The 12,429-nt window shown below is 38.1% G+C and overlaps 1 protein-coding gene across 1 annotated transcript; it reads left to right on the plus strand.

Annotated features, from left to right (window-relative positions):
* The first annotated feature begins 16 nt into the window (after window positions 1–16).
* On the plus strand, window positions 17–10,117 carry BtbVII (BTB-protein-VII). The gene is made up of 7 exons (XM_018025162.2): window positions 17–642; window positions 1,356–1,709; window positions 1,786–2,139; window positions 2,228–2,357; window positions 5,289–5,961; window positions 7,852–8,443; window positions 8,681–10,117. Exons 2-7 carry the CDS (start codon window positions 1,398–1,400, stop codon window positions 8,939–8,941), a joined length of 2,322 nt encoding a protein of 773 aa, XP_017880651.1. The 5' UTR covers window positions 17–642; window positions 1,356–1,397; the 3' UTR covers window positions 8,942–10,117.
* The last annotated feature ends 2,312 nt before the right edge of the window (window positions 10,118–12,429 follow it).

Genomic DNA, 12,429 nt, shown 5'->3' on the forward strand with positions numbered 1-12,429 from the left:
ATATATTAACATGCAGTACCCATTAACTTTTACCTTTGAAATAATTACTCACTTTTTGTTATAAGTTCTGTTAAACGAGCAAATATAAATTTAGTACTGAGCAAATGTTGAGATACGCTTGATATATTATAATCAATGTAAATTTTAGCAGATTATTTTTCCCTGAGAAACAAAACAAGACGTTAAAGCTTTCCGATCAATTTAGTACGCGTTTTGAAAGATATAAGGAAAGCGGTCGTGGTTGACAGATCCTCGGTAGATGTCACTTTTGAACGGCCGCTATATTGATTCACTTAGATTTTCTGAAGAAAGACGCACGTTGATAAGATCTCGGTATTTGTCGATTACGCGAGAAATTTGCCGCGGTATCAACACGCATCCGTCGGGACGGGTTTTTCGTCAGGTTCATCGGCCGCCATACGTTGCTATCGGTACATAATTTTCGCCTATGACGTCATTTGTGAATTACACAAGCGTCACCGCTCAGCCTGTTGTGGAAAATTTCGTCAGGCCAGTGGCAACACCGTGTGGCCTCTGTTTTTCCTAATAAAAACCATAACGAACGGACCCTTTCGGTGTACGTGCTGTCAATCAACACCGACCGCCGACGGTGGCATCATCCTCGAGGAGTTCGCGTTTGAAGTGAGCAATATCGCTTTGTCTTTCGTTAGCTCGCGATTCTCGTCCTGCGAGTCTATATTTGTTGTGCGTGGAAAAATTGGCGAACGTATTGCCAATTGGTTTTTCCTTTGTTTTCCTGATTTCGAATACCTCGGGATGAGATGACTCTACAAACAATTTCCGCATCCTTCGGAATAGAACGGAAAGCCAATAGATATCAAGTTCGTGAATCCGAGTCTATAATTGTTTTCTCGACATTGTCATTGCATCTCGGCGATGCGATTTTCCTTTCGTTTCCCTACCTGCTAAGATGATACACGATAGAGATTAACATTTTTAGAAATAGTTCATGACTTCTTTTATGAGCGATTATTTTGATTGTAATTCGAGTATACAAACAAAAATCTGTATTTGCTGTTTGTGAAAAAATCGTAAACGCGTCGTTCAATGGTTTGCTTCTCGTTTTCCCGCCTCTAAAAAATATTTTGCTACAAGTTCTGACAATTGTATGAACGGCTCCTACTATTTTAAACGACACAATTGTCTGAAATATATTTTTTGTCAGAGTTCGAATCACGTTCATGCAACGAAAGTTGCTAAATTCTGTTTCTGATACAAATAAAGTCTAACGTTTATTTCCTTTCTCATGTCCTTTAAGTTTATGTTATGTAAGATAATTCAAATTTTATTTAGAATTGTCGTATGGAACTAATAAATGATCAACGGTTTTGTAGGTGCAATTCCAGTGTCAGGCAATAAGTTAAGAGTCTCTCAAAATGTCAATGCAACAGTACTGTTTGAGGTGGAACAATCATCAACCGAATTTCATTTCGGTGTTCTCAAGTTTGTTGAACAATGAAACATTGGTGGACGTGACATTGGCTGCTGAAGGCAGACACCTGCAGGCTCACAAAGTCGTACTGTCTGCTTGCAGTACATACTTTCAATCTCTGTTTACTGTGAATCCATGTCAACATCCGATTGTTATATTAAAAGATGTGAAATTCTCTGACTTGAAAATTATGGTCGACTTCATGTATTATGGGGAAGTCAACATATCACAAGATCAGTTACCATCTATTATAAAGGTATATTAAAATCTTTAAAAGTTTAGCCTGTCCATTTTTATATTCATTTATACTGATTATATATTTTTTTGTATAGACCGCAGAAAGTCTGAAGATAAAGGGACTGGCAGAAATGCACACTGCTTCTTTAACCAAGTGGCCGAGCGGGAGTAGTGAGCCTGGAGGAGGAGATCGCGGAGAGTCTTGTTCTCCAACTCCTTCTCCGTTGTCACCATCATTTCGTAGAAAAAGGTTAAGGAAATCATCTACCGGGTCAACGTCCGGATCTGGAGACAAGCCGGAAGAAGTGAATGAAATCACGTTGGTTGCTACCAACATTGTAAAGCCCGAACCGTTAATAGTTTCTCAAGAAGGCAATGAAAGTCTGAGAAGACCTGTTAACACCAGTACGGAATCTCAAGGGAGCATAGATGAAGATCAAATATCAATTGTAAATATATATATGTATATTTATTGAAATATTTTTCAGAATTAAAACAGAAGATTACAGTATTAAATTATATATCGATTTACTTCAGATGAGTAACATGGAGAACAGTTCAGCAGCAACACCGGCTCAAAGCGATGGCTCGATTCAGGATGTCAGTCAACAGTCAGGCGGGAGTGTCGCACAGAGTTCAGTCTCCAGTCAACCACCTGCACATCAAGGTAAGTAATTTCTCACTGTATAACGCATTCGTCAGTTTGTAACTATTTTAAATTGTTTGATATAATGTTTAATATATGAGAAAAGGCTTTTATATATTATAAACCAACGGAAGATATCTTCAAATTCTCGAACATATTTTAATAAAAAAAAAAATAGTTTGCATTTCTTTTATAAGCGGCAATAATTTTGTACATACAAATCATTCTATTTAGTTAAGAACGAAAGTATGTATACTTTAAGATTAGGATTATTATTAGAGCGTATATACAATTATTGTTATTTATACTTCGAATGCTGTTTCAATCTTTACCAAATAAATTTGGTGGTTCTATTCCTTATTTATGCACAAGCGGCAATAATATTATATAATATCGAATTATATGCATGATGTATCCTATTTCTCACACGTATATACCTTGGTAGTTCAATAGTGAAACACGATCTTTAGCGAACGTGGTGGGTATATTCGAATCTGCATGCAATGAACAAATGAAAAACCTACACACATTATATGCTGGCACAGATGCGTTTAAATGTATTGCACAAGGACAATCAACAGGCGTTTGACATGAAAATAGAGCGAAAGTTGAGATGAAAAATGAGAGAGTAATAAAAATTAGCAATGCAAATCTTTATAAGGCTAGTATCATTCATGAAATTCACCATGGTACACAGATACATAGCACACAATGTATAATGTTCTTTTTTTGGAGGACAATAAAATCGGGCCTTTAACCACTTGCGCTGGAAAAACGTGCCACGCACGTTAAAATGTTTTTTGTTTCAAACTCAATAACGACCTATTAGACACGTCGGTAGCAGTTCTCGCAGAACTAAACGTGACGTGCGCGGTACGTCGACTGGGATTGTTTGTCCAAGTACAGTTTCAGATTGTACCGCGTTGCGTGGATCCATCAATACATGTAATTTGCAACATATTTTATTATAACGTAGACAAATCAAGTAATAAAATAAAAAGTGACTGCGTAAAATAAATAGTGAAATAGCGTTTGCGATGAAATTTTTGCGGAAGCGGTGTAGAATCATATCGGATGACGAAGAAGAAAGTGGCGATGGAGATTGTGAAATGAATCTTATATCTAAGCAACGAATATGGAAAGACAGAAAATAATAGCAAGATGTACCAATATTTACGGATTTCTGGAATATATATTCAAGTAGGATAAACTGTCACAGCTTTGTAAATGGTAAATGGAATACTAACACAAGACTTTTGGAAAATCATTGTGATAGAATCAAATCGTTACGCGAGTCAGACAGTTAAAGGAAAAGAGCACGTTTTGGAGTCAAGTTTTATAAGCTATGTGAATCCAAGTTGGAATATTGCATCAAATTCAAAATATACAGTGGGCAAAATACACGAAAGTATTCAAAAGCTAAGGCATCAGAAAATAGTTCCATGTGTATGTGTATACATCAACAACTGATGACGGACATACTCTGTTTTTGCATAATGGGTATTCTTCACCAAACCTGTTTCAAAAATTGCAATAAATAAAAACTAATCTCATAGGAACAGTGAGATTTAATAGAAATAATATGGCGCAAGAATTCTCAACGACAAAACTGGAACGATCTAAAATTATTTCAAGATCATGTAATGGTATTTTAGTTGCAAAGTGGAAAGATAAAGAAGACATATATTTATTGTCTACGAAAATAAAAACATTGAAATGATGGAAGTGGAAATGAAGAGGAGGAAAGATAATAACTCCGTTATCAAGCTCAATATTGTTTTCGAGTATAATGATGGCATAATTGGGATAATTACTTATCTCCTATTTTTTTCACTGAAAAGAAAATGTATAAAAAATATGTTTTTATTTAGTGATTATTGCATTTTTCAATGCTTGTGTTTTATTTTTTTTTAAGAAAATAGATATAGCAAAAAATAAAAAAATTCTCGTTTTCGAAATTTCGTGGCAGGACAAATTTTACAAAGTATGTGTATTCCTGATCATGAAGAATGTGGAAGAATGTCTGCTGGTAACACATTGCATCGTTTATAAGCAAGGGACAGGGGACATTTTCCAAGGAATATTTCTCCCAGAGAAGAAAAAAAGAATCCACGGGGAAGATGTAAAGTGTGTGGAAAACAAATAAAGCGCAGTGAAACTATGTGGGAATGCAAGGAATGCCTTATGGCAATGGATTATTTTGAAGTATACCACACTGTACAAGATTGTTAATAAACAAAATCATGTTCATATCTGTGTAAAATTCTTTGCGTAAGTCTCCTCCGAGCCTTCTTGTTTTAAAGTAACGCCTCACGATGAGTTGCGGTGGAGCGATCTGGCCGAATTCGTTGCCAGCGTAAGTGGTTAACATTGTTGAGTGTGTATGTGTGCCTTTCTCTGCCCTTTAACGTAGTCAATAAAGAATTGTACACATTTTTTCTCCTAAACTAAATATAAACGAGACAATGTGCTTTAAAATGTATCTGTGCCATGCCATAATATTCTATTTTCAATATTCCCATTATGTATACCATGTTACTATCACAGACTTTTATGAATTTCATTCTTTTCCGCTTACAGCTTAGCAACTCTATTTTCTTTTTATCTATATATACAGTAGCGAAAGCATTTCATTTGAATATTAGTTACTATTTTCGATTCTGTAGTCTTGACTACTACGGATAAGCTAATTCTAATTATTGCCGAATCGCCTCTTTCGTTCAATTTATTATTGTTTATTACGAACACGTTACCGCTAATATCTACTTATTCAATTTATATATTCCATTATATAAAGGACATACTTCATAAATCCACAGTTACGATTCATTCATAATTAATACACATGTATCATTCTGCTTATAACGTTGAGAAAACATACATAATATACAGCCGATAACGAAATAATATTCCTGTGCTCTGACAAAAGCTATGAACCGGTCTGTTCCGCAGGATTGCAATGGACTATTATGGAGCATACATATCCACGTTTCGCTCTGTCCTCGTGTCAAACGAATCTGTCGATCCAAGCGTCGTCAGCTTTTACCACGCCTGAAATAACAGCTTCCTCGAGCATCAGCGATCAGTACTCTGGTACCAGCACGACTGGTTCTAGTTGCGCCTTGACGAATTACCCGACCTCCTCGCACGGGACGTTGCAGCACGCGTCGTCCAGCGGGCCATCGCCGTCGTCCCAGTGTCCGAGTAACTGTCAGAGCCCGTGCGCCAGTCCGCAGACCGCAATTAAGAGGAAACGATCGACGAATCCGCAAGCCGACGAGAATTTTATCAGGGCGTTAGATGCCGTCCGATATGGGGGCATAGGGTTCTGCAAGGCGGCCAGGATGTTCGGCGTGAACAATCGAACGCTCTGGCTCGAGTACAAAAAACGCGGTTACCCGAACAACCGACCCAGCCTGAAATCCAGGGTCAAACAGGAGGTGAATTCCTCGCCGCCGCCCTCGCAGGTGACGCAGCCGGTCAATTCGCAGAGCCCCACACCGATGGGTCCGCCCACGACACCGCACAGTACACACAATACTCACAGCACGCATACCATGCTGACCAGCCACAGCCCGCACACGATGCTCAGCGGTTACATCGATAGCAGGCACACGGATTACGCGTTACCGAGCCCCACGATGCCGATCAATCTGCACGGCGTCAACTATAATGCGATGTGAACCGTCGGCAACGAACTGGGGCCGCTGATGCCCACTTCCATAGACGAGCTTGAAAAGTATTAAACATCACGATAAATGAGACATCGCCACCGCGGTGTCTCGCGGCGTTTCGCTATATCTCGGATCGGCCGAGGTCGATTGAGACCGAGTCGCGTAAACATCGAAAAGATGAAAAGCATACAATTTTAGATACTCTTTTTGCCTAGATCGTATAGTAGCTATAAGAAGCTTTTCGGAGTAACACAGAGATCTCGAATCAAGAAGAACGGCACATCACTATTTACGCGGGCGTTTTTATATTTTAGTATTTTATTAGTTCGTTGAAATCGAATACAGATCCCCAAAAACATGTTCGTTTACAACAGCAAGTCCTCTTTTTTGTATATAAATTTGCCTGATTGATTATATGATATATTTCTTAATGTTATTTGAGGTATATCAACTATTGAACGTCTTTTTAAAACTTGGCAATTGTCGTATTAAGGACAGATAGAATCAGTTTTCACGCGAATGTCTAAGGTTGGTAAAGTAGTTGCACTAGAGATAGTTTTACGGAACTGTGCTTGCTTTACCAACTTTAGCGTATATAATATTTTGTACGCAATGAATAAAAAAGATAGCGATACGAAACGTAGTTAGAGAAATACATATATGTGCAATTAACAATCTACTTTACAAACGAGAAACTAAACTGCAAAGATGTACACGATCATTAAAAAGAACGTCCTATAATAGATAAAAAAGAAAAAAAATAATGAAGAATGGGAGGGGTGCCCTAGGTTTAAAGCTGTAGGATATATACATATTATTGTTTAGCATTTAAATAGGTGCGATGAAATTTGGCATCGATGTAAATATCGATATTAATTATTTTACAATGTAAATATTCTAATCTTTTTGTTATCGCTACTAAGTATTATCTTCCGTCTTCTTTTATGCTGTTGCATTTAATACAGATATTTGGAAATCCGTATTTTTTAACCGTACTTAAAGAGAGCGTCAATTTTCAAATATGTTCCTGTTCCAATTCGACGTACGAAGATACCAATTTTATAGCGAAATATGTGAATCAAATGATATTTAGGTATCTTTTTTTTTTCAATGTCTGTACAAAGCGATAGACAAATATAGAATGTTACATATGTTGATCGTCATGTATACTACCTTAAATACTGGTAAATAAAAAAAAGGGGGAACTAGTTTAAAATCGGTACCGAATTTTATATGCAGAGGATCGAGTTTAATGTGTCAGTGTTATTGTATTACGCCTTTAATAAACTACGTGAAGAAAGGAAATTCTGTTTCTGGTCGGATCTAATTTTTAGATTTTTGTTTATGTAGTACACAATTTTCTATGTACATAATAAAATTTTATTTACGAACAACCCGTCTCACCCTTTCGACAGGAACTATCTGTGCCCGCATATAAAAATTGTTATTACTTGTATTTTACCAATATAAAATTGCGAAGGATTGTGCTCCTTCCAAGCCCTTTCTAAAATTGCTTTCTCATTGTTCCTAATTAGATATTTATGTTGCGCACAATTACTAGAAATAGACTGTGAATTCTTATGTTAAATAAAACATTTGTGTCAATATTTTATTATTTAAACTGTAATGTGCACACATTTTTTAATATTTTCCTACATGGCAAGCATTCTTTATATGTATGGCTATAAATGCATAAAATCCGCAGCCCAGCTATAAATGTTATTTGTAATTACACTACACGAAAAATTGAATCAAGTCAAGTTTCAAATGGACTTATCAATTTCGTTAAAGAATGAAGAAACAGCTATTCGCACATCCAGTTTTTGTGATACTGGATCCAGCAGGATTAAGATCACCCTTTCCGTTGCAGTAGCTTGCAAGCAGGTAGGCGCGAAGAGGTGTCGTCTTTTACGTCAGCCACGCGTGAAGAAAGAATCGAACCATTTGTCACCGGACAGCGAGGCGTCCTCGCCGCACATCGTCTCCTCCTCGGTATACGTGACGACGCCTACGCTGAATCTGCCACACGCGTCACGAAGCTGGGACGAAGGAACGAGGATCGCCTCGCCGCCTCAATCAATCCTCGTGAATCAGCCGAGTCTGTTGGCGGTGACCACGTCGACGAACCTGTTGACCGTCCCGCAGCCGTCATACTTGATGAAGCAACACTCCCATCCGATCTTGTCTAGTCAGCAACAGTCGACCAGTAGCAATTACTGGATACACAGACAACACTCGAATCCAGAGTTCCCCAGGAGAACGACCAGTCCGTCTATCGTCGTGGAACCGGCGCCCGTCGTTAAAACGGAAGAGCACGTGACGGAAGAGGTGGCGGTCACCTCCGTTGCTACCACCGCTACCGAAATCGCGGGATCCACTTCTGGATTGAGGGTGAAGACTATGGAACTCAGGCGGAGTTCCTCGTCTCCGCAAGTAAGGAAGTATATCGGCTGTGTTTAGGATTATCTAGAAAATCGAACAGTTGGGTTGTAGTAAAAAACTTTCTTAATTGCCAATTAGAAGATTTCCAAAAAGAATGTTGAGCTCGATATGATAATTCTATATCTCGATACTAATTTGAATTTTTAGAAGACTTTTATCAAATTATTAGGCCATCTTCCAGGATTGATAAAGCAGCTTTGTTCCTACGTTCTATGAAATCTGTTTTAGACGAGTACCAGGGAGTCCCGCGAAAGCGCAGAGAACTTGCGGCTTGGACACTGTCCAGTGTTGCGTCCAGGCCCGGCCCTGAGCTGCAAGCACTGTTGGAACACGGTAGACGCCCACGGTAGGACGCTTCGTAGGAAAACGAAATATCACTGTCCCGAGTGCCAGGCGAATCTCTGCATCGTGCCCTGTTTCCAAGAATACCACGAGCACGTACGAGACATGAAGCTGATGAAACCCTTGCCGAAGACTAGCTCTGTCTAACGCGTCTCCCGCGTTTTATCCATTTCTTCTGAACCATTGCGTTGCTTCCGAGCACGCATTTTCCGATGGACGTCGCCTGAAACATGGATCAATTCCATGACGAGTCGCGCGAACAGATCGATCGTTTGATTACCGGATATCAATTTTTGCCATGTCGTCGATTTATGACACGATAATTATTATCGCAACGATATTCGAATAAATTCGAATGAACCCGTTCGAATTTAAACGAGCATCAATGTATTTATCTTTGCAGCAATTACAAGCCAAGAAGATGTTGATTTGATCAACAAGGACAACAACAACAGGAGCTGCAAGTAAGTCATTTTAAACTGGATCTTTGAATTGTACACTGATTTTGTCCGATGCTTTCGGACGTTGTCGCCTTTTGCCTTACCGAATGATATTTTAAAATGGCAGAGGAAGAATTGATAAACGCAAGTTCCTAAGGATATTAGTAGGAAGACACCGACAAAGAAATGTAAACTAATTAATGAAGGATTTCGAGTCATTCAAGTTTCGATAACTGTTCGCGCTCTTCTAGGTCCCGAATGGACGGAAACATTATTTATGATTTTGATTTATTTTATTTTAATTATCATTCATTTATTTCAAACGGGTAATCAACTTGATTTGTTGATTTTACGATGAATTGCAGTTTTTTTAACATATTCTATGTACTTGTTATGACTGAAGAAGGTAATAGCTTTAATGTTAGCGTAAAATAATTTTATTTTGTAGAAAACGAATATTTTCGATCCATAAGAAAAATCAATTTTTGTTTCGTCTTTTACCTAATTAGAATGAATTATTTATCGTAGGAAAATATAATTGTAATCTATTTAGAAAAGCATGATCTTCATATTTACGAAGTAGAAACAGTACTTAATTCAAACTTAATCAAATGGAGATGACTGAAACTTAATTAGATTACAATTCGAATATTCTTTACCATGTAATCAACTTGGACTCGAATAGATTCAATGTCAATCAACTAAAAAGTTGTAAAGAATATAAAATTAAATTTATTTACTAATTTTGAAGGAAATAATTCAAATCATGTTGGAAGCTTTAAGCTTTAGTTTTTTAATTCAAAGTGCATTTGAAATGATCATAAACAGATAGGGAAGTGAAATGATTCTTTCGCTTTCATAATAAATGATCTTTCTTTTTTCATTTCACGTTTACCTTCATTAAAAACGGTTTCACGGTAAGCCTCGTAAGAATTTCCAAAAGGAACAAACACGGCGTGTTTGCGGCACGCTGGCGACGCGGCTTTGAGGACGCCTAGTGTCGCAAATATTAACACGAGCGTCTCGAGTCTGGGTTATACGTCTCAAAATTGAAACGATGCCAGGTTCGAGTCTCGTTAGAAACAAGAGTCGCTTCAGTCGACGTGTAACCAGGTGTTTGCCAGCTCCTGTACAAAGAGAAGCTTAGCCCTGTCATATTTTTGTATTCCACCGGGTATGGCAGCTTCCCTTTGCCGCGTGAAGCAAAATCGCTTAGGTGCAATCGAAAGATGAATTCTGCAATGAACAGACAAACTTTATGATAACTTGTTGATATTTAACTGTATAATGAATTGTGAACCGGTAGAGAGGAGCTGCTCTCTTTAAAAACCTACAGGAAGTTTTATGCAACTGCACTTGACCGGTCAGGTTTCAACTCCTTAAATACCAAGCAATAAAATAATACGACCGCCTATTTTGTACAGCGGTCGTCTTTTGTATAATCAATAATCGGTCGAGCTTCAGTCAGTGACAAGCGAAACGCGAAGGGCCTTCGAGATTTTCCAAATAGGACACTAAATAGTTGCGTGAAACGTCCTGATTTTTAGAATATTCTTGTACTCTATTTACCATTTCATAGAAATCGATCCCAGTCGCAATTTCTGTTCTCTGTTTTGAAAAAACAGGAACGAATCCAAAGAAGCACGAATTTATTGTAAACAAATGATTTACATATGTGTGTGCAAATCACTCGATGGCTTAACTGTACATATTAAACAATTACTGTTCGAGCCCTCGTTACATTGATATTCGCGGAACGGAAGGATCTGATCGTTCTGATATTAAAACGGGCGGCCGTTCCGATTGTTCTAATCAAGAGAACCCCCGACGAGCTTTCTCATCGTATATTTTCTGCATTTATCCGACGAGTTTCGTATTAACGAGAAAAGAACAAGGCCGGTTGCTTGACAAGCGGTGATGCTTCGTGTTCCTCGCAAACGAAATAAAATGAGACGAGGACACGAGACGAGACAGAGTATAATTTTCTACGGTAAAAGATGAAAACAATTCTCTTTTACCTTCAAACATTTGCTGAGGATAATTTTGCAGTGATTTGCAAAGTTTTCTTATAAAGACAATGTATATGTATAGAATGTACATTTGTACGTAACTTCGTTTCGTTGTGCGTAAAACGCGATTAATAAAAAAGAAAGTGTGCGCGTGGCTCTGTGTCTGGTATATGTCGACTTTGTATTTAATTCTCGTACATGGAAATACGTGTTTCCATTTCACATGTGAAAAATGTTTGTTGGTGGGACGTTTTGCTTAGAGCGCATGCTACTGGAGACAGCTTCTTCAGCGTTAAAGATGTAGTAAACGGGATAGAAATCGTTAGCTACATACTACCTCTCTCTCGCAGCATTGGTTACAATCTTTACTTGTCAGTAAACGAATTTGAAGGAGAAATGTTGTGGCCAGCCCATAGACATCAAAGAATAGACCGAGCTCCTGAATGCATTTTTATTGATCCCGTAAATGCTTTGGACGAGTTTCTGTCTTTCTATCTCTCATGTGTCGATAGAAAAAATAGAAACTCTATACATGCGTTTTCTCAATCGACAGGTCTCGAGTCTCTCGTTTGGGCCTGGCTTGATACGAAGGGTCCGGTCTGTTCTCATACATGTATGTGTGATGTCATCATTGATGTATGTCTATGGCCCAATCTCGTACTTTGAAATAAAGCACGTAGATAAACTGTATCTCTATCTCTCTTATTTTGGGTTTGTCTACACTTTTACATATGGAAGTTGCCTCCAGTAGTATATGCTCTAAGATGAGATGCGTCTGTTTTTATCGAGGAATACAGCTAAAGGCAGAGAAATAATTCTGGAAGACCTTTTTTGGGCATCTATCTTCCAATACTTTAACGACCAAACTAAAACATGTTGATAATGATTATTACAGTATCCATTGCAATTTGTATATTGTATATTGAATACATGGAAATCACTTTTGAGAATGATCACGACAATTTTAAATGTTGATCTTTCGTATATTTTGCAATGAATTATTACAATGAAGGTGCTTGGTCACTAAAGTGTTGGAACGAAAACGGGTTGACTTAGGAGGGGAATACGTCACTGTTTTCTCCGCCCGGGAGTATTTTACAGTGTTGTTTAATCACACAAGGATGTCTCGCACACTGCAGTGTAAAGTATAAGAGAGGTCAGAAGATGCGTAGCACATGTACCTACG

Source organism: Ceratina calcarata, unplaced genomic scaffold, assembly GCF_001652005.2.
Source record: "Ceratina calcarata isolate Rehan_Ccalc_2016 unplaced genomic scaffold, ASM165200v1 scaffold350.2, whole genome shotgun sequence".
Taxonomy (NCBI): domain Eukaryota; kingdom Metazoa; phylum Arthropoda; class Insecta; order Hymenoptera; family Apidae; genus Ceratina; species Ceratina calcarata.

Excerpts from the sequence above, each read along its gene's own strand:
- BtbVII (XM_018025162.2), top strand. The coding sequence starts at position 1,398 with ATGTCAATGCAACAGTACTGTTTGAGGTGGAACAATCATCAACCGAAT. Across the intron at positions 1,710-1,785 it reads AGTTACCATCTATTATAAAG|ACCGCAGAAAGTCTGAAGAT; the intron begins GTATATTAAAAT and ends TTTTTTGTATAG. Across the intron at positions 2,140-2,227 it reads ATGAAGATCAAATATCAATT|ATGAGTAACATGGAGAACAG; the intron begins GTAAATATATAT and ends GATTTACTTCAG.